Source organism: Lolium perenne, chromosome 5 (genome assembly GCF_019359855.2).
Source record: "Lolium perenne isolate Kyuss_39 chromosome 5, Kyuss_2.0, whole genome shotgun sequence".
Lineage (NCBI taxonomy): Eukaryota > Viridiplantae > Streptophyta > Magnoliopsida > Poales > Poaceae > Lolium > Lolium perenne.
The window spans coordinates 236,839,791-236,865,188 of record NC_067248.2 but is presented as its reverse complement, the minus strand read 5'-3'; the positions used below and the strand labels follow the sequence as shown (position 1 = coordinate 236,865,188).

The window sequence follows — 25,398 nt, the reverse complement described above, 5'->3', positions numbered from 1 at the left end:
GGTTGACCATTTTGAGGATAGGACTAAGGTTTAGACTTAGGTGTTCCTATCTGATCATCTAGGTTTGATAAGATGAACACATGGGATATCCATCTTATTAGTGATAGGTCTTCTACATTTTATGTGGCTATGACAAGTATCTAGGTTCTAAATGGTTCTATGTTTTGAAATGAAAGTATCCTGATCACATGTTCTAACCTAGGGTTTAGGTTAGAGGCAGGTTAAGGTTCTCATGTAATAATAGAGCTAGGTTTCTAAATGAATTTAGGGTTTAGGGTTACACATGAAATGATGAGTTCCAAGTTTTCTTCCTTATGGAACTAGGGTTTACTATTTACCATATAGTTCTATGATTAATAACTTCATTTTGAATTTGAAGTTATTAATAACTTATAAATAGAAATAATATTGAATTTGGCATTTATCATTTTTAAACAATTAATAATTAGGGTAATTATTAATCAGGGTTTAAATCTCTCTAATAATGATTTAACAAGATAACAAATAAAGAAAATTAGTTTTAATGTTTTCTTTATTTATTTACTGGTTTTTATTTACTTTTGGAAATTTTTACTAATTATTGAATTTTAATTGAATTTAGAATTAAAATTAAAGGCTTAAATAACAAGTATTAAATAATTAAATTTTTATTAAAAGTAAAAAATTTCATTTTATATTTTTATTGGATAGGGTTTATCTTTATAAGAATTTTGATGTCTTATATTTATTTTTCTGAGCTATATTGAATTTTCTACAGTTTGTCAAAGTTGCAGCAATTTTCTGGAATTGAATTTAAACAGAAATGACTAAAGCTACCCGGGATTCTACCCAAACAGCCACTGGCTGGTGGGTCCGTGTCCACGCTGGAGGGCACATGGTGCCGAGGTGGCAACCATGTGCCTCACCGGCGGCCAGTGACGATGGTCGCCGGAGCTAGAGCGTTCCCGCGGGGCTGCGAGGGTACTCGCTGGAATCAGCACACCGAGGCGATGTTAGTGGTGGCGGCGCCACCCCCTAATGGTCGCCGGAGCAACCGCGACGGCGAGGCCGAGCGGCGGCGCTCGCAGGCTACCGGTGTGACGCAACTAGGGAACGCAATCGGACGGGCTAGACATGCCAGGAGGATCAGGAGCTCACCAGGAGCACGCAGAGCTTGGCGGCAGGGCAAGAGGAGGTCTGGTTTGCCGGAATCGCCTGCTCCCGTCGTCGGAGAAGACGAGCTCGACGGCGGTGCTACGGGATGCCTCCGCTCGATTCCTTTTGTAGGCTGGGCATGTCAAAGACGGCGATCACGACGGTGTCCAAGGCGTGGCTCGAGGAAGTCTACATCGGCGGCGATGGTCGATGGTTGTACGGGCTAGGGTTTTGATTTGGGGAAAAAATGGAGAGAGAGTGAGAGCGGCGTTAGGGTTCATCCAGGCTTTTTATATGGCGCTGTGGAGCACGCCCCGTCACACTTCCGAGGAAGGAGAGGCTGCCAGCGACATGGCGAAGGGAAGCACGGCTTCGTGCTGGCCTCCACGCGAGAAGAAGATGAGGACGAGCTCCTCCTTTTTATTTTTCTGCCGAAGGGGTACGTGGGCTGTTGTTGGGCTGTGCTGGCCTGGTGTTGATGGGCTGCTTTTGGACTGCTAGGCAGGCTGCTGCTGGGCTCCTTCGGTTGGCAAGGTCCAGGTAAGGCTGTTCTCCATTTTCTCTTTTATTTATTTCCTGTTTTGTATTTTATGTTTTCAATTCCATTTGTTGAATTCAAATTTGAATGCAATCCTACTTTGCAGATGTTTCTTTATATTTCAATTAGGACTTAATAACAAAAATCACTGCATTGTTTTGTTGTTCTGAACATTTATTAAATATATGTGAGCTTTATTGAAATTTCAATTATTCATGATTTTATGTACTCTTTTAATTTCTTTTCTTGTGGAATCAATTCTGTTTTGAATTATTTGAGTTGATAATTTCTACTCCAAGTGTATTAGAAAGAATCATTAGGATTTGTCCTCTTATTTTATAATTTGATTACTTGCTTAATATTTTATGTGAGCATCTTTTTGTTAAGATTTTGTAAGCATTATTATAATCCTATTTCAAAGTTAGCACTAGTGTTATATTTTAATAACATCATGAAATACCTAAGGTAGATACTATTCTCATTATGGTTTGATATTAATTATAAAGCTAAGTGGTTGATCACCACCATGGTTCTAGTCAATTGGTTTAGCACTAGGTTATTCTTAAGTTCCATAATGAAGCATGAGCTTTAATTAGTGAACAATTCTAAGGTTCTCATCATATTCACCTAATGGCAATTGGTTTGAATCTCAATTAGGGCCTGGTTTTATATTATGATCACCATAGTGATACATAGACTAGGGTTGAGATATAATTTTATTTTGTAGAGTTGAGATGACATCACATTGCATTGCTAGGGTTTAATCTCCCCTAACCATGGTAATATGGTTACTTGCTTAATATTTTATGTGCTTCTCTAATTACTAAGGTTTTGAGAATTGGTTATATCTTCTACCAATTAACTTCTATTATTATCCCCAATTTATCATTAAAGTAACTGCAGTGGTTATAGTTTTTTTTATAGTTAACTTTGGTCATATGGATGGATGGTTTCTCACCATTTAGAGTATAGAGTTTGACTCTAAATGTTTTCTTGTGGTTCTTAAGTGAAGAATAGGTGGAATTTAAATGTGGTAGGATTCTACTTATGATCACCCAGTGATTCACAAGTTAAGGTTAGGATATAAGACTATGGTTGATTACTGGTTACCTCCCTATAATTTCATGTGGTGAATGATATCTACTTATCTTATTAAGATTTATCTTATCCTCACATAACTCAAGAGCATGATCATGGTTTAGGCATGATCAATTTGTTCTTAACATCTTCTACCTCAAATTCTAAGGGTTTATGATCATTACTTAATTTATAATGATCAAGGTTTGGCTTCCTAAGGTATTTCTCATTAAATGGGTTTCTCACTTCTATGATCAAGCATTGTCTTGATCAACTAAGGTATAGTACTTCTGATTTACCTTCTTGAATGAGACTACTATGGTTGCCTCATTAGTTTATATCCCAGGAGATTCCCTGAGATAATTACTTAGAGTTCTTCTCATGAATGATGATATAACCATTTGGATATATATAATAGGTCTCTCCCTTAAATCTAAGTGTTTCCTCGACTAACTTGAGTGTAACACTATATCTTGAGCTCTCTTATATAGGAATGGATTATTCTAGGGTTTATGGTATGTTCACAAGATCTCATTAGATAATAAAGGTTTAAGTCTCCACCTAGATGCTTAGTTGAATTAGTTGCTACTTTGCTTCATCAATTCATGGATATGATCTTACTTCATTTGGTATTGGCTAGCTCACCACTCCCAAATGAAATGGTTTAACTCCTAATACTTTAGTTCAATGGTTGTCCTTTATTCTTAAATAGGTAAAGCTAAGATTGGTATGAGTGGTCTCTCTCTCATTTGGGGAAGGACTTTAATACTTACCTAAGTTTGGCTCCATAGAGAATGATGTGATCATCAATATCTATGTTTAACATAATTGGGTTCTCTCTCTAGGGATGGTCTGGAATAATATTCTAGGGTTTCTCTTTAAAGATGATGGTTTGAATACATGGATGTATATCCAAGGTTCAGTTCAAGGTTTATAATTGCTTCTCTGATAAATAATATAGAACTCTCACCTCTCTAGGTTTGATGTATAATAATTTGGAATAGAGAAGAATTATATTCCTTAGTTGGATCTCCTTGTCTTGTTTTCAAGATTAAAGTAGAATGGGTATCATAGGGTTTATGGTAAGAGCATGGATTAGTTTAAGACATGGAGAAGATAAGTGAAGAATAGTTTCTCCAATTATTGTTACTTGATTTCCAATTAATTGTAGGTTCATATGTTATGGCAAGGAATTCCATGTTATGATCTTTTATAAGATCAAGCAATTGATCATTGAGTAAAGTGTTGTTGTGTTGATTATTAGTTCCATTTGATCTAACCCCTTAGATCAAATCATCTCTACCCAAAACAAGGTTTTATCAAAGTCACATTGAGGTTTATAGCGCTTGACTTGATGAGCTACTTCAATTCCACCAAGGTCAAGTGAAACTTCAGATTTTCTATGCATGAATGCAATGCACACATCTGTTTCCTCTATTTTTGTAACCCCAATACCTGGGATATTACAGCTGAGTAGATGCACTAGGCAACACATTAAGAGCACGCTGCGACACAAAAATGGTGCGAGCATCAGACGGATATGCATCTTCACCATCAGTGTCATAGTCATCATCTTCTGGAGCATTAGGATCAACATCATCTCCAGTCTCATACTCATTGTCCTCATTGATAATCATGACTTTACGGTTAGGACAATCTCTCTTGAAGTGACCCTTGCCACCACATGTATGACAAGCCATATCACGAGTGCGCACAATAGACATGTTAGAACCACTTGTACTTGCAGCAGATTCGGACTTCTTTGTGTTAGACACATTGGAGACCGGCTTACTAGGCGGAGTAGAGTAAGGGGCGGAGCGCGCCGATGGCGCCGGCGCCGTAGTAGGGGGCGCGCGAGGCGTGTAGCGCCCAGCTCCTGAAGCTCGTCCTTTAATCTTTGCTTCGTCAGCCAACTGTGATTCAGCTTCTCTTGCATGATGTAGCAACTCATTCATAGTGGTGTAACTGTAATGACGAACAATGCCTTTAATTTCATACTTCAAACAATTGAGAAAACGAGTCATTGTCATCTCAGGGGATTCTTTGACAAGACCACGCTGCATGAGCATCTCCATCTCCATGTAGTATTCATCAACAGTCTTCACACCTTGTCTCAATAGGGTCAACTTATCAAATATATTGCGCAAATAATTTGTGGGCACAAAACGCTCAGTCATTGCCGCCTTCATAGCACGCCATGTGATAATAGGCGGTTCACCATCTTCTTCACGAGCACGAACAAATTGATCCCACCAACGCAAAGCATAACCATCAAATTCGGAAGAAGCAAGCTTGATCTTCCTATCTTCAGTGTAATGTGGATGTAAACTCCACAACTTCTCAATCTTGAGCTCCCAAGTGAGGTATTCTTCAACATCAGCTCCTCCTTCAAACTTGGGTATAGAAAACTTGGGCTTACCCAATCCATCTTCCTCATCATGTCCACGACCATTGCGACCAATTGGAGCCCAACCGCGAGGACGATTACCACGTGGCGCACCACGAGCATTGCGTGCGTCATCGTGAAGGTCAGGATCATCGTCATCTTCTTGTTGTTGTTGGGTCAAATTCTCAATAGCTAGGCGCATATCTGCAAGATTGCGCTGTATATCCGTCATTTGATCTTTCATTGTAGTGACGGTCTCACATGTAGTATCCAACTTCCGGGATAACCCTTGGACCGTTCCCTTAAGCTCATCAATTGGAGTGCAGAATTCACGTCGCATCTCATTACGAAGAGCTTCATACTCCCTCCATGTGATGATATCGGCAGAATTCTTGTTTTCCTGGTTAAATTTTTTTTTGATCACTAGCAGACATGATCAGTAGGTTAGTGCACTAAATCAAAATATATATGGTGGTACTCTCACAACTCACTCAAAACTGATAAGAAAAGGAAATCTTACCGTTCCAAAGTAAATTAGTGTTGCTTACCACTTGTAGTAACACCTAGTGCATGGATGTAGCGAAGCGAATATCAAGGGTATAAGAACAATCACACGGAAAAGCAGGGTATATGTGGGGCTGTAGGTGGGCTACCTATTTGCACCAATAACAAGCTCTAGCGCTGACCGTAGACAACCAATGATACTCACACAATGCGATAAATGGGGCAATGCAACTATATGGAGGAAAAGTTGCAATGCACTCGAGAGACACTAGCAAAGCTCAACGAAACAGGCACAATATTGCTCAACTATGGGTGCAGTAAAGAAAACTTAGGCCTTCACTTGAATCTACTAGCACTTCACTTTTCTTTTTGTATTTTCTTTTTGTAGGACACGCAGCTATGTAGCTCTTTTTGCTTCTTTTCAATTTTCTCTTTTTTTTTGATTTTATGACTCTACTCCTTGATAACACGGCCAACAAGATATGCAAAGCACCAAAACCCTAATGAGCAGCCTGTCGAGCGGTAAAACTAGTCTCTTCTGGGGCAGTTCCTAGTCACTTATATCGATAGGCTGTGTCTATGATTGGGAACAAGCACATTGTACGCTACGTGGACTCGGAGAAACAAAAACTGAAACTAGATGATAATAGAGACTCAAACCCTAACAATACTAGATGCAAGAAAAAGATACGCAAAAACAACTACGAAAAGCAACTAAAACTCAAAATTAGTGCAATCTAAGGCTATGGCAAACCCTAACCCTAACTTTTTATGCCTTTTTCTGGATAGGAAACACTCACAACTCAACTATGGGGTGGATTGTGGATGGCTTACCGAGGGAACCCGAAACTCTGATACCAAGATGATAAGGGGTGACCCGATCTTCTCAGTAAGCAACGGTGGTGATGATGATCACGGGGTGATTGCAGCGGAGGTAACTTGATGAAGTGGATGATAACTTGTATGACGCAACGAGTTCTCTCGATTGGTCCCTGTCGCCAATGCAACAACTTTCAACCCTGCAAGATATTTGCAACTCCACACACTTGCGCACGTAGCCGCCGACCACGAAGCGGTAAGTTGCAACCTTCTAATTCCCAATGGAACAGCAGATCACACAAGACTTTCAGATCTACACAATATCAAGCAATATGGTGTAGGGATTCAATAGTTTTGCATAGCAAACAACTAAGAACTAGGGGTTATCTTAAACGTGGTCTAAGGCAACTTTGGGGGCGTCCTATGGACTTATATAGGCGTCCAGGACGACCTCAGGTCGAAAAAGTACGAAAATAACCGACCCAGAATAGATCTGGTCGAGACAGACTCGGAGTCGGCCGGTCTGGCGTCCGGTCGACCGGGTCTGGGACCGGCCGGTCCGGTTCAAACCGGACCTGGCGCCGGGCGTTGACCGGGCGAGGCTCCTGGGCTTACTGGATAGTGCCCGGTTGGCACAAGCGCCACAGCCGGTTGAAACCGGACTGACCCGACGCTGGATCCGGTCGGACCGGCCCTGGGACCGGATGGTCCGGCGGTACGGCCGGTTGGACCGGATCTGGCACCGGCCTGAACTTCAGCTTCCCCTCTCGCGCATGCCTCCCGCTCCTCCCTCGCGCGTCCATGGGATGTCTTTGTTAGAGATAGAGTTGTGTCTTGTTAAACACGAAAGATAGAGTCCGTGATTCTCTCCCTCTCCTCATTGTAATCTCTCATGTAACTCTTCTATATAAGGCAATAAACCAGGAGGGCTCGGATCATCCGAGTAGACCTAAATCTACCTGATCTTACATGGTATCAGGCCGGCTCTTCCGCCGACAAAACTGATCGACAAACCTCCGTTCCCCTCCGCCACCTTCACATCTGGCCATGGCGTCTTCGTCTGCAGCGCCGATCAATCTCGGCCAGCCACCGTCCAACAAACTTACTCGGGCGAATTATTCAGGGTGGCGTGCCCAGGTTCTGCCCCCGATCCGCGGCGCGCGTCTGTTCGGTCTTCTCAACGGCATCGACGCGGCACCGCCGGAGACAATCGAGGTGCCACCTGCCGATAAAGATAAAGACCAAACCCCTACTACTGCGCCGAACCCAGCCTACGACGCGTGGATATCGCGCGATCAGATCGTTTTGGGCTATCTCCTTCAGTCGATCGGGCCAGAGGTCCTTCCTCATGTCCAGCGCATCGAGTCTGCCACCGGTGTCTGGAAAGCCGTGGAGGAGATGTTCGCGTCGCAATGCCAGACCAAGGTCACGAACCTCCGGATTCAACTGGCGAATACAAAGAAGTTGCAGATGTCCACCTCTGCCTATCTCACCAAGATGCAAAGTATCATCGACGAACTAGCTGCGGCCGGCGAGATAATTCCGGTGCAGGAGCATGTCTCCTTCATCCTTGCTGGCCTTGGATCGCCCTACAATGCTCTCGTCGCCACCCTTGGAGCTATACCGACGCCTCCTACACTGGCCTCTCTCTACGCTCAGCTTCATGCGTATGATCATCGTCAGGAGATTCTTGGAGGCAGCCCCGCGACGGAGTTTGAAACCTCCGCGAACATCGCTCAGCGACAAGGACGTGGCCGCTCTTATGACCGCGCACGCGGTGACCGCGGTCACCGCGGTGATCGCGGCGACTATACTGACCGGCGTGACACTCGACGCGACGACCATCGCGACGATCGCCGGGATGATCGCCCGCCTCGCCACGGACGAGGAGGAGGGCGTGCACCTCCTGGAGGAGGACGTGGCCGTGGACGTGGCCGGCGTCGCACGACGCCTTGGGTCGATGTCACCTGCCAGACCTGCGGCAAGGAAGGCCACCCGGCTCGAGATTGTTGGTGGCGATTCCAGGACGATGACGATGACTCTGATGACAAGGAGGCCCATGTTGCCTCGTATGGTGTTGACACAAACTGGTACCAGGACAGCGGCGCTACTCATCACATCACCGGGGAGCTCCACAACATGACTGTCCGTGACAAGTACCGCGGCAATGACAGAGTCAACATAGCAGGAGGTCATGGTATGATTATTTCACATGTTGGTCATTCTACTGTTCGTACCCCTGCACATAATTTTCGTCTTACTGATGTTCTTCATGTTCCACATGCATCTAAAAATCTTCTCTCCGTACACAAATTCACATATGATAATCGTGTCTTCATTGAGTTTCATTCGTTCTTCTTTTTGATCAAGGACCAGGTCACGAGGAGAGTTCTTCATAGAGGGAGATGCGTTGGGGGGCTTTATCCACTCATATCTTCGTTGGCTTCTTCATCACAGTCTCCCAAGCATGCATGTGTTGCCGCCAAGCCCTCTCAAGCAAGGTGGCATAGTCGTCTAGGTCATTCGTCGTCAGTCATTGTTAGACAAATCATTAGCAAAAATAAACTTCTCTCTAAGAGATTCTAGCCTAGAGTCAGTGTGTGATTCATGTCAGCGTGCTAAAAGTCATCAGCTTCCATACCCTATATCTACCAGTGCTTCCACTGCTCCTCTTCAGTTAATCTTTTCTGATGTATGGGGTCCTGCTCCTACTTATGTAGGTCGTCATGATTACTATATAAGTTTTATTGATGATTATAGCAAGTTTACTTGGATTTACCTGCTTAAAAGAAAGTCTGATGCTTATTCTACCTTTGTCAATTTCCAAAAACTGGTTGAACGCAAGCTTAATACTAAGATCCTTACTGTTCAGTCAGATTGGGGAGGTGAGTATGAGAAATTAAACTCACTTTTCCAGTCACAGGGAATATCTCATCATGTTTCATGTCCTCATGCCCATCAACAAAATGGGGCGGCTGAACGAAAACATCGACACATTGTAGAAGTTGGTCTAGCTCTGCTTGCTCATGCACACATGCCTTTGAAATTTTGGGATGAAGCCTTCTTAACCATCAACATGCTTCCTAGTAGAGTCATCAACAATGACACTCCTGTGCATCGTCTCTTAGGAACAAAACCATCTTACAGTTCCCTTCGTGTCTTTGGGTGTGCATGTTGGCCCAATCTTCGCCCTTATAATAAACGCAAGCTTGCCTTTCGCTCTACACAATGTGTCTTTCTGGGTTATAGTCCTCGTCACAAAGGGGTCAAATGTCTTGAGGTATCTACTGGTCGTGTCTATATTTCTCGAGATGTTGTCTTTGATGAAGATGTGTTTCCCTTCAAAAATCTGCATCCTAATGCTGGAGCCTTGCTTCGCAAAGAAATTTTGTTACTTGATCCATCTCTTCATAATTTTGTGTCAGGGGACGACCAGTATCATGATCATCATGTTGATAATAGTCTTGCTACAAACCCGGCTGTAAGTGCTCCTCTTGTTGTTTCCCAGGATACACCAGCGGTTCAGCCAGTTGCAGGGCAAAATTTGGCTGAAAATGATGCCCAAATAAGCCTAAACAGCTCACATGAAATAATGGAGGAAGAGGACAGCAGCACAGGACACGAGGTGGATTCTCTGCCGTCGTCCACCTCGGGATCGTCGGGATCCCCCTCGGGATCGAACAGATCCGCCTCGGATCACGCCGCGCCCAATCGCGCGCGACGCGCACGCTCGCCTGGCGCGCCTGCTGCCGCACATGCGCCTGGCCGGTCCCCTGCCTCTTCAGGATCTTCTGCGCCCTCGCCTGCACACACGCGGTCGCCTGCTGCACACACACCGTTGCCCACAGGATCTTCTGTGCCGCCCTCGTCCAGTTCCGCTGAAGATGCTTCCGGATCTACTACATCTGCCCCCTCTGTGCCCCAGCCTGTGCCTCCCTCACCTCCGGCTACCCGTGCGTCCCAGGGAATTCGCAAACCGAAACAGTACACTGATGGTACCGTACGCTGGGGTATGTCTGCAACCGCTGATGAACCAACAAGTTTGCCTCTAGCTCTGCAAGATGGGAATTGGAAAGCTGCCATGGATGAGGAGATTGATGCTCTTGCCAAAAATAAAACTTGGCATCTTGTTCCGGCACATCGAGGTAAAAACATTGTTGATTGTCATTGGATCTATAAACTGAAGCGCAAAGCAGATGGTTCTATTGACCGATACAAGGCACGTCTAGTTGCCAAAGGCTTCAAACAGCGATATGGCATTGATTATGAGGATACATTCAGTCCAGTGGTCAAGATAGCTACAGTACGTCTTGTCTTGGCTATTTCAGTATCCAGGGGATGGAGTTTGCGACAGTTGGATGTCAAGAACGCGTTTCTACATGGTGTTCTGGAAGAGGAAGTTTACATGCGTCAACCACCTGGCTATGAAGATCCAAGGTACAAGAATTATGTGTGTAAATTGGACAAGGCACTTTATGGCTTGAAATAGGCTCCTCGTGCATGGTATTCTCGTTTGAGTTCCCAATTGGTCAAATATGGGTTTGTTGCCTCCAAATCCGACACCTCCTTATTCATCTATCGGCACAACAAAGTTACCATGTTCATGCTTATATATGTTGATGATATTATAGTGGCCAGTTCATCTCCGGCTGCCACTGATGCCTTGCTGAAGGTTCTTGGTAAAGCTTTTGCTCTTAAGGATCTGGGTGATCTTCATTATTTCTTGGGTCTTGAAGTTCACAAAGTACATGATGGCATTGTTCTTAATCAGGCCAAGTATGCTCAAGATGTTTTGGCTCGTGTTGGCATGACTCATTGTTCTGGCTCGCCTACCCCTCTCTCGTCTTCTGAGAAGATCACTGCAAGGGAGGGAGATATGCTAGGTCCTGAAGACAGCACCAGGTATAGGAGTATGGTCGGTGCATTGCAGTATCTTACTCTCACAAGACCTGATATTTGCTATGCTGTCAACAAAGTCTGTCAATATTTGCATGCTCCTACTACTGTCCATTGGAGAGCTGCAAAGCGAATTTTGAGATATGTGAAGCAGACCATGAGTTTTGGGTTGACCTTTCTCAAGTCGCACTCAACATTATTGAGTGCCTTCTCTGATGCTGACTGGGCTGGTTGTGTAGATGATCGTAGATCCACTGGTGGTTTTGCTGTGTTTTTTGGACCAAACCTTATTTCCTAGAGTGCCAAGAAACAAGATACTGTCTCAAGATCAAGTACTGAAGCAGAGTATAAGTCAGTAGCTAATGCTACAGCTGAAGTCATTTGGGTACAGTCATTACTTAAGGAACTTGGAGTTCAGTTGAAGCAACCACCGTGTTTGTAGTGTGATAACCAAGGAGCAACATATTTGTCAGCAAATCCAGTCTTTCATGCTAGAGCCAAGCACATTGAGATAGACTTTCACTTTGTCAGAGAACGAGTGTTCAAGAAACAATTGGAGATTCGGTTCATTCCTTCCAAGGATCAAGTTGCTGATGGTTTTACAAAGCCACTACCTGTAAGGAACTTTGAAGAGTTTAGATTTAATCTCAACTTGAGGAAGTTGTGATTAAGGGGGGTGTTAAAGATAGAGTTGTGTCTTGTTAAACACGAAAGATAGAGTCTGTGATTCTCTCCCTCTCCTCATTGTAATCTCTCATGTAACTCTTATATATAAGGCAATACACCAGGAGGGCTCGGATCATCCGAGTAGACCTAAATCTACCTGATCTTACAGTCTTCACGTCCAGCTCCATGTCCAGCTTCACGTCCATCTTCTGGTCCAGCTGCTTCTCTCCTCCTCGTGCGATGCTTGCTCCCTCCTCGTACCTGATCATACATAAGTAATAACACTTAGGTAGTATAAAGTTCTCATCAATCAAAGTATCGTTTAGGACAAATTCACCTGTTGTTTAAGTAGCTTCGCACGAGCTCATGTCATTGGTCCAATCCTGACTTCATTGGACTTGAGCTTCACAGCAGGATCATCTTCTTGTAATGACGGAGGTAGTATTGAGGTAGGGATGTCCTCATCAGGATATCTATTGGATATCCATGGGCAAAACCTCTACCCATGCCCGCCCCATGAGTTATCGTATATCCGCCCCATGAAATCCGTGGGCATAATCAGCCCTCCATACCCGTGCCCGTTGGGCCAGATATCCGTGGATACCTGAGTCCGTGGATAAAATTGCCATCCTTACGTGTCAATATGTCTTCCTCTTCTTCTCCTTTAGAAAATCTGCCCGAGGTCCCCCCCCCCCCCCCCCCCTTGGCTACAAAAAAATCTGCCCAGTGCGGAAGAGCTTCTAGGAGCCTCCAACCTTGCGAGTGGTTCGGACACTCAAAAAGAAACCGAGATAAAAACACACCCGTAAGTTCCTGGGGAGGATGACAAGGCGGAGAAGATGGACGATGAGATCGGGGCGGAAGAGGGTGAAGAAGAAGACGCCCCAGCCAGGAAGAAGAATGAAAAGGGAAAGTGGAGGCATGTGCCCTTTCCGAAGAAGATGTCGCCGATTTGGAAAAGGAAGGCATCCTTTACTCCAAGGCGGAAACCAACTGGAGAGGCGCTATGGATCGCACGCTAAAATCTCTACTAATAAGTTACGGATCGTTGGTGTTGATAGGTCAAAAAAAATCGGAACAAATTTTCGTACGTCACTCTTTTCTTAGGAGGCTTGTTGATATCCAGAGCATTAACGTATATAAACAGGGTAGAGTCGATCTAAAAAAGCAATGTGGGATTAATGGCATGCATGGGATATAGTCCTACGGACGTCAGGCCGGGTCTCTGAGACTCTGCCCATCAGCGAAATTTTGAACCGTGCCTCATGGCCCATATAAACGAAGCCTGCAACGTTTTATTGCGGAGCTGGCCCATCAACTAAAAAACTGAAAAACGGTTTCAAAACTTTTCAAATGGAACAATATGCCACAAATTTCGGAGATGTTTGAGCCGATGAAGACGTACATGATTTAGACATCATTCCTAATCAAATCACGCAAATTTTTGGTTTTCACCATTTTCTCCTAGCAACCACTTGTTGAATCATTATTTCTATACTTTGCAAAGATTTAAAAAAAAATCTACAAATCATATTATGTGTCATACGAGAGCCCAAATATTTAATTATAGAGTTTACAGCTTACAGCAAATATGAATAATGAACTATCTCAGTTAATTAACCAAACAGCTCCATGTGGTTAGTTCAGTGCAGCAACACTGTATTTATTTTAAAAAAATCGTGCAGAAGCATTGCTGTGTTCTTGTTCGTGCTTTAGCTTCCTCTATAGTAGTATTCAACAAAAGGCAGGTCTAATTTCTTTTACTGAGCTAGTCCATGCAATTTCTGCTTGTCGCTGCTAGCCCTGCCTTACTGATAGAGCGTTCCTGCTGGGATGCTGCTTCTCGCCACTCTTTAGCCGCCTCTGTTAGAGTATATATCTGTATATTGTAGTTTCCCCATATGTTAGGGGGCTTCCTGCATATTTGCACCTGTACATGTACTATATATTGTGGTCTTTGGCCCCCTGGTAATACAACACGCATATTGTCTAACATGGTATCAGAACCGAAATCGATTCTCTAAATTTCCCGGCCGTTCTCTCCGTCGCCCGTCCACTTCTCGTCTTTGATCGGAGATCGATCTCCGTCCCGATCTGCCGCTCAGGTCCTGCTCTCCCAGCTTGATGTTCAGAATGCTTTTCTTAATGGCGAGTTGAGTGAGGAGGTTTACATGCAGCCTCCTCCTGGGTATTCTGTTCCCGATGGGATGGTTTGTCGTCTTCGACGTTCTCTCTATGGTCTCAAACAGGCCCCTCGTGCCTGGTTTGAGCGCTTTGCCTCTGTGGTGACTGCTGCTGGTTTCTCTCCTAGTCTTCATGATCCAGCACTTTTCGTTCACACTTCTCCTCGTGGACGCACCCTTCTCCTTCTCTATGTTGATGATATGATCATTACTGGTGATGATCCTGAGTATATTGCCTTTGTGAAGGCTCGTCTTCGTGATCAGTTTCTCATGACTGATCTTGGTCCTCTTCGCTATTTTCTTGGGATTGAGGTTTCCTCCACTTCTGATGGCTTTTCTATCTCTCAGGAGAAGTACATTCAGGATCTTCTTGCTCGTGCTGCTCTTGGGGATGAGCGCACGGTTGATACTCCTATGGAGCTTAATGTTAAGCTTCGTCCTACTGATGGTGATCCTCTTCCTGATCCCACACGTTATCGTCATCTTGTTGGGAGTCTTGTTTATCTTGCTGTCACTCGTCCTGATATTTCTTATCATGTTCATATTCTGAGTCAGTTTGTCTCAGCTCCTACCACTGTTCACTACAGTCATCTCCTCCGTGTTCTTCGTTACCTTCGTGGCACGATCACTCGTCGCCTTTTCTTTCCTCGTTCTAGCTCTCTCCAACTCCAGTGCTACTCGGATGCTACGTGGGCGAGTGATCCTACGGATCGTCGTTCACTTTCTGCTTACTGTGTGTTTCTTGGTGGTTCGCTTGTTGCTTGGAAGACGGAGAAACAGGTAGCGGTTTCTCGTTCGAGTGTTGAGGCTGAGCTGCGGGCTATGGCTTTGTTGATTGCTGAGGTGACCTGGTTACGGTGGTTGCTTGCAGATTTTGGGGTCTCTGTTACGACACCCACTCCACTTTTGTCTGACAGTACAGGTGCTATCAGTATTGCACGTGATCCGATCAATCATGAGCTGACCAAGCATATTGGTGTTGATGCTTTTTATACACGTGCTCAGGTGCAGGATGAGGTTGTTGCGGTTCATTATGTGCCTTCAGATTTGCAGTTGGCGGATTTCTTTACAAAGGCACAAACTCGAGCGCAGCATGACTTTTTACCCTCCAAACTCAGTGTTGTGGATCCACCATGAGTTTGCGGGGGGGAGGGGGGGGGGGGTGTTAGAGTATATATCTGTATATTGTAGTTTCCCCATATGTTAGGGGGCTTCCTGCATATTTGCACCTGTACATGTACTATATATTGTGGCCTTTCGCCCCCTGGTAATACAACACGCATATTGTCTAACAGCCTCCTCCCAAATGTCTGTATTCGCTGAAACCCAGCACTTTATCTGTAGTCGAATCTCCGCCCTATGTTTCCAGCTCATAGCTGCAGTAGGTCTTCTGGTCATCCTCGCCGCTGCCGTTGTGTACACAATCCTACGCCTCGCCTCGTCATGCGATTACTCTTCTGACGCCAGCGCCACGACCAAGCAGCAAATTTAATCAGGGCTGAACACGGGCGTACCACACCGCTCTCCGCATCCCCTGCAACGTCAGCGGCACAGGCCGACCTCCCCCTGATCTGCACCCGTGCGTAGGATGGGAAGCCCGGGCCTTCTTGGAGGCGCCCGTGCGGCTGGTGGATAGATCGGAAGAGGTGGAGGAGGTTGGAGCGGGCTTGGGCGCGGAAGCTCGCCGGTGGGGAATGGTGGAGGGAGATGGAGGCGGGGCGCCGATCCAGCGTCAGATGGAGGACGGGGCAGGGGGCGTCGGGGGCTGCTCCCGCCGGCGAGGTGGCTTGTTCCGGTTCTAGCGGAAAGGAGGCGCAGCGGGTGGAAACTGAAAGAGGCTGCGGCGGCCTGCGGGAGAGTGGGGCTGGCCGCCGGCCTGCAGGAGGGTGGGCATTGTTATTTCGTTTGACCGGTATGATGGCATATGTGTGTATTATGGGATTTGGTGGGAGGGCAAAACGGTCCAAATAAAAGCGTTGACGAAAATTTTGGCAGAAACCTTAGCTCCTTTATTATTAGGTATATAGAAAGCGAATTCCCTCCTTGGCAAACGATCGCTCGAGCGATCTGTTTCCTTGCGCGGTAGCGCTCGCGCGCGAAATCAATTCCCTTTTCTTGTCTCGTAGTGTTTAATTACGTTCACATGTAGCTTTATGTTCACACTAACAGCTCACGTTCACACTTGCAAGTTGCATATAGCAAAAAGCGTTCACACTGCATGCATGCATAAAGTATCTCATGGGTTTGCATTTAATGAGCCAACTTTTCAGAACGAGGCTAGCTCTCACAAGTTGTTGCATGCATGAACAGAGCATCTCACTCTTTTTTTTCAGCACGACGCATACTTTCAATTCTCTTTATTTGCAATTCCCTTTTGACAATTCTCTTTTTTTGCAAGTCCCTTTATATTGTTATTTTCGTACGGTAATTCATGTTTTTTTTTGATTAATTTTATAATTCTCTTTTTCGGACCAAGGGTTTTTAAGGGGGAAAATAACGGGTGGGAAGATCCACTTGCAACTCAAATGAACTACCACTTGGTACACAAATTAAGTACTGTTTTAAGTTGTAAGCTAACAAAAGTTGCTAAAATATTCTAAATGAAAATTACTTTTTAGAGTTGCTAGGTATTTATATTCACCGTTGATAAATAACGAGGCACCGGGTTGATAACTTGTAAACAAAAAAGAGTTGCTACATATTTTAAATTAAATTAAATTTTTAGGGTTGATATTTATTTATATTTACCATTTGATAAATAGCGGGTGACTGGGTTGATAGCTTCTAAGCTAAAAGTGAGTCGCTAAAATATTCTAAATGAAATATTTTTAGGGTTATTTTTTATTTATATTTATCGTTGATAAATAACGAGGCACCGGGTTGATAGCTTGTAAAATAAAAAAAATCGCTAAAATATTCTAAATGAAATACTTTTTAGGGTTGGTAGTTTTTTACAATTACCATTGATAAATAACGGGCCACCGAGTTGATAACTTGTAAACTAAAAAAAGTCGCCAAAATATTTACTGTAGATAAATAATAGGACACCGGGTTTGATAGCTTCTAAACTAAAAAAGATTCGCTAAAATGTTTAAAATAAAATTAACTTTGGGTTGATAATTTTATACATTCACCGTTGATCAATCAAGTACGGAGGGGTTGATTATTCAAACATAGAGGGTTGATAACTGTTAGTCCGAAAAAAATTTTCTCGAAACATATCAACATGGGTGCTAGTTTTGAAGATCTCGTCGAGACGGATTTATTGGTGAAAGCGAATCTTAATTTGGAGTTGTCGTTTGAAAGTTAAAATGTTTTGAATTTTCAAATTTGGAAAAGATTCCGCTGACATCAGCAGATTCGTCTATTTGTGCATGCATGCAGAACTTTTCCTCAATAGACTGCACCAGGTTGATAATTTTATACATTCACCGTTGATCACTTAAGTACGGAGGGGTTGATTATTCAAACAGAGAGGGTTGATAACTTTTAGCCCGAAAAAAAGTTTATCGAAACATATCAACATGGGTGCTAGTTTTGAAGATCTCGTCGAGATGGATTTATTGGTAAAAGCGAATCTTAATTTGAAGTTGTCGTTTGAAAGTTAAAACGTTTTGAATTTTCAAATTTGGAAAAGATTCCGCTGACATCAGCAGATTCGTCTATTTATGCATGCATGCAGAACTTTCCCTTAATAGCCTGCACCAGGTTGATAATTTTATACATTTACCGTTGATCACTCAAGTACGGAGGAGTTGATTATTCAAATAGAGAGGGTTGATAAATTTTAGCCAGAAAAAAAGTTGATCGAAACATATTAACATTGGTGCTAGTTTTGAAGATCTCGTCGAGACGGATTTATTGGTTAAAATGAATCTTAAATCGAAGCGTTCATTTGAAAGATAAATCATTTTAAACAATGGTTTCTGCTACATATATTCGACAGGTGACCCTAAATTTGCATGCGGTGATTAGCCATGCTAATTAGGAATGCACGTGACACGAAGAGAGAGAAGAAAAGGTGGTCCATCCCATGCATGCCTTCTACTTATTGTCATGCTAACTTGCATGCATTGATTATTAACATTAATTACATAAAAGGGGAGACATGCACTGTCTGAAAGCTACCTGTCAGAAAGGGAAACACGATTTTTTCCTAATTGTGCTATCGGAAACCGATCGCGCAATAAGAACCTGGCGCGTGAGCGCCAGCTAGGGCCGCCCTATAGAAAGTGCCTTTGGCACATAAGCATAAGTTCTCCTTGGTTTTTAAAAACTTTAAAAACATATTTCTTAGACTCAAACAAATCTTAAACTAAATATGCACCTGCATATACCAATTTCTAAGGTATGGTATATGTTTCAAGGAAATATATATTGTATTTTAAATTATACGAAAAAGATAAATTTCTCACTAAAATGTGAGTTTTCAAACCTATACATACAACCACAAATTTATTTCTTTTCCACCTCAAAAGACAACACAATTTCTACTAAAATTTCACACGAGTACTCATGACATGTATATGTGCTCATGTAATGAATTATATATTTTTAAAAACATAAATATAATTTTTAAATATTTTAAAAACCAGGGCAAAATGAACGGTGATGGAAACACCCACCTCATGCATGTAATTACAAAAGTATTTACTTAGTTCAATGCATATGGGTTGCTACTGTTCATATTTTTTTCAACCACAAGAATCTAAACCCCATAAGAATACACTTTGTTTAAAGTATATTTCAATAACCGATAAATTTAACATCGTTTGAAAATAAAATAAATGGGAGACTAAATTTTACTTACCTTTAATATTTACTCCTTGATGCTCCTTAGATATTAGTGTACAATGCAAGGGATATTTATCTTCTGCCACATTTTCATGGTGCTTGAGCAAGTGTAAACAAATTTCTTCCTCAACTACTAACCATCATGCATAACAATACCTATCATAGCATGAATATTTCATGTGAAAGAAAAAATGTGCAACACGATTGATCAAATAGTAGCAAAAGAATTCCACATGCATACATGATTGATTCAATATCAGCAAAATCTGCTGAGGTACGGACATAGTCTGCCACGAGATAGATGCATGATTAGTTAGGTAGTACAAACAATCCCGCAAAAAGAGAAAATAATCCGAGCAAAACTAAGTACCTTTTTGGGTAACAATTATGTTCGCTTTCTTTTGTTTATCATATTTTGAATTGATTGTCCTTGTATGCATCTCTTAGGTCGTGTATAAGCATGTGAGTCTATGTGCGTTTCAACAACATCACCTTGGAGCCTACGATGGTGGCTTCTTTTGGAACATCCACAGGTTCCATTTCTATATTGTTCATGGCCTGGAAAAGAGCAACATTTATTAACATAATTTTTAATGATTGATATATGAAAAATGCGTAGCAAAAAAAATGCAATCACCTACTTTGATTGTGGAACCCCTCTTGTTTTGTGGACATCTTTAGAATCCTTCGTGTACAAGAGGGGCAGTCCAAACATGTTCTATGGATGGCGTTTACCGCTTTGCTTTGGATGTTGTGGAACCTTGGGAACAAGTTTACGATTGACGGGGTGTTCCCTCGCCAACCTGCTGATGATTTATACAAAATGTTTATGTATCTGCAGGTGTGGAAGCCAGTGGCTAGGAGGAAGGACCGCGGGACAGTGGAGTGGACGATTGGCTGGATCCGCGCCCTCCACTCGACCATCAGGGACAGCGAGTAGCAGCCCTCCTTCCATGGTCGTGTATCTCCGGTGGTGGCTTAGGGGGTGTTGGGGCACTTGTTTGCCATAGATATCTTATGTTGTGTTAGCTTTTCGTCGGTTGTATGGATGTGTGTCTGTTGGTACTTTGCTGTGTTTGTTCGTGTTGTACGCTGCCGTTGGGGCTTTATTAATTTAAAGCCGGGCTCTACTCGAGCCTTCCGTCTAAAAAAAAAACCTACCTATTTACAAACAAGGACAACCTTCAACATAAACTCTGAATACACTCTCATGAACTCCTAATCACAACCTATTGTTTCAATTAACTCAAGACAAAAATAAAAGTAGACCAACCAGGCACTGATACATAGTACCATTGTTTAAAGACGAACGACCAAGAAACTAGTCAGAATATGAGACCTTCTACATTTGCGACACTCGGTTAGCTAATAGATCATATTCAGAAGAGAACAACATTCAGAACACAAGTTATAGAACAGTAACAGCAACTAACATGAAATCATAATCCCATGTCCACCATATCCAAATACATGGATATATCAATTTTTTTCTCTTTGGACATGGGACAGGGGGTTTATTAAATAGGAACAATGTCTTTACAATCAGCAGCGAGCAGCTATGTAATGACAGGTGGTGACTGGAGCTGAAGAAACCGCAGCATCTACACCAACCCTTAGCAAACTGACCTAGACTATGAGCTACTCTGTTACATCCCCTGTTTACATGAGAAACCCGATCATCAGGGATCAGTCTTACCATTTCATACACCCCTTGTTGCATCACACCTTTAGCAGATTGCTTGACTAATGCCACACGTACACCCCTTGTTGTTTCAGCAACATTGTTCTTATTCTTGAAAGGGATGACACCAGCCATCGCGGAGGATTCTCTATGCTGTAAGCACAGCTCCCACTGCTTCAGATTGTGTCCTAGCATATCTGAAAAGATTAGGTAGTTCTTTTTTCTTCAGCTCACTCTCTGTTCCTCTCAGCCTCGGAATGGAAACTTCAGAATCCTGTGCAGCAATCCTCTGACACAGCTCGCTCCAAGTAGGGTACAAATAGCAGTACTCGTGCAACATGAGCCCTCTTGTCCACTCACGGTACCGGCAGTAGGTGGCCAGATGATCAGCGAGGGTGAAGGGCCGCACAGAGGTTGGGAGCACACCCTTCGTAATGTCTTGTGACTGGTGTACCGTCACTGTGCTCTCCAACGAGCCATCGTCAAGTGAGTACACTCTGACGGGGTGCTCAGCAGGCATGGCGAGGTAGATAGAGTTGCCGCCAATACCAGGGAGATCCCTGGACGAGACGGACAAGCACCGGTCGCGGCTGACGAACAGGGCCCGGTCGCCAAGGCTGGTTACCCGTGTGAGCTCCTGGCGGGGGAGATCAACCCTGAAGAGTGTGCAGGTTAGCGAGTCGTCAATGTGCCCGGCAGCTCTGTGCAGGACGACGACAAGCATTGCTCCCATGGACTCCACAAGGAAGTAGATGCATCGCTTAGAGTGACCAAGCTCCTTTGGTACTTGGGCAACCACCGGATTGGCAAGTGGATCATCATGCGGATACACCCGCACCAGTCGCCTCCCAGCTCGCGTCACGCCGTAGAGCCCACCATTGAACGGCAACGTGTTGGAGAACTGGATACGAGTGTGGATGATCTTCCAGCCCTTGCTGCCGGGCTGCGCGCAGATCACGACCGGCATGTTGGGGAACCAGATCACGACGGCAATGGAGCTGGGGCTGGCGACGCACACGGTGGCGTTCATCCAGACGATAGAGTCCATGGTGACTGATTTCTGCTTGCTGAACACGAAGTGAACGAATGTGGCGAGTTGGGGCAGTTCGACGACGACGCCGGTGAAGGGGTGGACCACGCGGACGACAGCGGAGCGGGTGTCGAGCAGGATTAGGAGGCCGTCCGTGATGCCGACGATCCGGTGCCCCCGGAGAACCGGCAGGCTGAGCCGGCAGACCCTGCTTGTGGCGGTGTGGAAGAAGGTGATCGCGGCGTCCTCGGCCGGGCGGACGCCGTTGCCGTCGCAGAGCGCGACCCAGCCGCGCGGGTGGAAGCGGCGGTCGGCCAGCGTGGCGTTCCGCGGGGTAGCCGTCGACGCGCGCCAGTGCGAGCACACGGAGCGGAACCGCATGTACTCCGTGACGTCCTCGGCGAGCAGCCGCTCGGCGATGAGGTTGGTGATGTCGGGGTGGAGCGACGTCCAGTCCGGCGCCCGGCGCTTGCGAGGGAACGCGTCGGCATCGCCGTAGGTCTTGCGCTTGCCACCGGATACCGGCGCCCCCATCCTCTTCCCCTGTGGGCCGACCCTCCGTCCACACTCCGCCGGCGCCGGAATCAAAAAGGAGAGACCTTTCCCCCGGAAACGATCTCGCGAGAGCGAATGAATTAGGCCAATAAATTACCTCGCCTCGGACACGGGCGCACCCCTGCCGCCTCTGATAATATATATAGAGTCGATGGGCAGTAAGCGCCGCCCCGAGATACCATCCGTCTCCGACTCCAGCAAGGAATCCGATGGTCCGAAGTTCGGAACTCGACTGGGGCGATTAGGGCAGCTCCAACCGCGCGACCCAAACAAACGTGTTGGGCGGTCCGTTTTGAGCCGTTTGAGTGGCCGAGCGGACACGCGGACGGAGCCTCGCGTCCGCGCGTCCGTTTGGGTCGCGCGGTGCGCCCAACGCTGCAGAAATGGGTCGCACCCCCGTATTGTATGTTTTTCTTGTAAATTGACTATAAACGTCAAATAAATTATAGAAAATGGTTTAAATGCTCAAAATTTATTACACGGTACATTGTCCACGTAATCAATGATAAAGTATTATTCAAATAAAATGCAGAAACGTTACAAATGCTTTAGTCTTCGGGATTTCCATCATCATTGTTGTTTGCAGCATTGTTGCCTACATGCTGCCACATGTGCTCGATCAAATCAGCCCGCAGCTGGTTGTGTACAGCTAGATCTCGAATTTCATGGTGTGCATGAAGAATGTCCGGGAATGATGCCGGACCACCTTCAGGAGTAACCAACTCTCCCTGGCCCTCCCAGTCATTATCAAAGAGTGAATCATCCCGCTCCACCTCAACAATCATGTTATGCATGATTACACAAGCGGTCATCACCTCCCACAGAGTTTGCACATCCCAGGCTCTGGCAGGGTGTCTGACGATAGCCCAACGAGCTTGGAGGATGCCAAATGCCCGCTCGACATCTTTCCGGGCTGTCTCTTGCTCTTTGGCAAACCTTGCCTCCTGCTCTGAGTTGGGTTTTCGGATTGTCTTCACGAGTGTAGCCCAAGGTGGATAGATACCATCAGCAAGGTAGTACCCCTTGGTGTAGTGTTGGCCATTGATCTCAAAATCCACATCAGGGGACTGACCGTACGCCAGCCTATCAAACACCGGAGAGCGCTGCAGCACATTGATGTCATTGTGCGAGCCAGCCATTCCGAAGAATGAGTGCCAAATCCATGTATCATGTGAAGCAACAGCTTCAAGAATGACTGTGCACCCCTCAGAATGACCGCTGTATGCACCCTGCCAACCAAAGGGGCAGTTCTTCCACTCCCAGTGCATGCAGTCTATGCTGCCAAGCATCCCAGGAAACCCTCTGGCAGCGTTGATTGACAACAGACGAGCTGTGTCCTCTGCAGTAGGTTGCCGGAGGTACTGTTCTCCGAACGAACCGATCACTGCTCTGCAGAACCTGTACATCGCTTCCAAGCCGGTAGACTCACTCATGCGCGTGTACTCATCTACGAAATCACCGGCAACGCCATATGCGAGCATCCTAATCGCTGCCGTGCATTTCTGGTACGAAGAGAGGCCTACCTTGCCAATTGCATCCACTTTCGCGCAGAAGTAGTCGTCGTAGAGCTTGACGCCGTCCATTATCCGGCGGAACAACGGCCTGGACATCCGAAAACGCCGGTGAAACAGGGCCGGCATGAACAATGCCTTGGGTTGGAAGTAGTCGGTGAAGAGCTGGTCGTGGCCGCGTTCTCTTTTGCGGTCCAAGGCGGCCGCGCGCCCTGGCAAGGACCCCCGGTGCACGGGGATCTGCGAGACAATGTGCTCGTGGATGATCAGCACAGCATCCGTGAAAAATTCGTCGTCGGAGTCCTCGTCGGACGACGTGTCGATGAAGTTCTTGAAGAAGTAGTCGTCGTCGCTGTCCACCATGATCTACAGATGAAAATGGACAAATTTTAGATCATCCATTTCATCGAACACCTCGCAGGCGGAGACCATCCAATGCGTCCGTAGGGACCTGCAGGCAATGGCCGTCCCGGCCGACTTGCGGTCTGGAAACACGGTGCACGAGAGCTCACCTCCGGCGGCAACGGCGCAGCTGGGCGGGAGGTCTCGCGACGGTGAGAGGACAACAGCGTCGGGGACGGCGACGGCGTCCTCCGACTCTGCTACGAAGCGGCGAAAGCAGCGCGGGGCCGCGACCTATGCTTCTGTCCCGCTTGCCGGCGTCTCGACGACGGTGGTCAGCGTCGACGCCCCTCACAAATCGCCGGTCCTTGGCTGGCGGCGGAGCGGCGGGAGATGTGTGCGAGGGGTTTGTGTTTTGGGAGACAGACAGGCGGGCCAAGGACGGACAAGGGGAGGACGCGAGCGGCCAACATTCGGCGTCCGCGGTCACGCAAACTCGTCCCAGATTTTTGCCGGGTTTGGGTCATCCCGGACGCCGCGGCCATCCGTTTTAGGGATGGGTCCGCGCGCTGGGCCGCGTTTTTGTCCGGCTCGACCCATCCGGGCGCGCGGGCGCGGTTTGGGTCGCCCCGTTGGAGATGCCCTTAGATCGAGAGGCAGCCGTGTCCGATTCAGCCTCGGGGTGCGTGGAAGGGGTTGCTCGCCGCCGTTGCGTCGCCTTGGCTTGACATTTGAACGGCGAGGTGGAGTGCGTTAGTGCAGCAGGGGTGGAAGATGTAATGGTGGAGGGGGAAATGCTCGAAGTAATTTCGTGCCTAGTTCTATAAAATTTAATTTAGTTCATCATTTGTGCTAGTTAACATGATATGTAAATAAGATTTGATAACATTATCTGATTGAAAACGAATTAGTTTTTAGTCGACTGAAAAATAGTTACACCCATTAATAGTACATCTAAAATCAAAAAAGCTACTACAACTGCGCATTAGGTGGTTCATCTATCTAGATATTTTGGACTGAACCTTTTCTAAACTATCTAACTCATGAGCTACTGAATCCATCTACTTTTATTCTGTAGTCAAGCCTTAAGGACATCGCTCTCGTAATTTGTAGAGGAGCTCATGTGATTTGTAAAGGAGAACCCTCTGTAAACGATACTCCTTCTGGGTTAAGTTATTAGCATAGAACCACCATTTCTAGCTAAATGTTTATTTTGATACCACTTTGTGTTTTAGTAAAAAACCGTCACATTTTGCTGATATTTTCGTAAAAAACACTAAGC

General features: G+C 45.4%; 2 protein-coding genes across 2 annotated transcripts; one reads left to right on the top strand and one right to left on the bottom strand.

The window, feature by feature from the left end:
• Positions 1-11,055: 11,055 nt before the first annotated feature.
• Positions 11,056-19,937, top strand: LOC127304211 (uncharacterized mitochondrial protein AtMg00810-like). The gene is made up of 3 exons (XM_051334910.1): positions 11,056-11,589; positions 11,653-11,739; positions 19,839-19,937. The coding sequence occupies exons 1-3, from the start codon at positions 11,056-11,058 to the stop codon at positions 19,935-19,937; spliced, it is 720 nt and encodes a 239-aa protein (XP_051190870.1).
• Positions 19,938-22,811: 2,874 nt separating this feature from the next.
• LOC127304210 (uncharacterized) lies at positions 22,812-23,903 on the bottom strand. The gene has a single exon (XM_071821100.1). The coding sequence runs from the start codon at positions 23,901-23,903 to the stop codon at positions 22,812-22,814; it is 1,092 nt and encodes a 363-aa protein (XP_071677201.1).
• Positions 23,904-25,398: the final 1,495 nt, after the last annotated feature.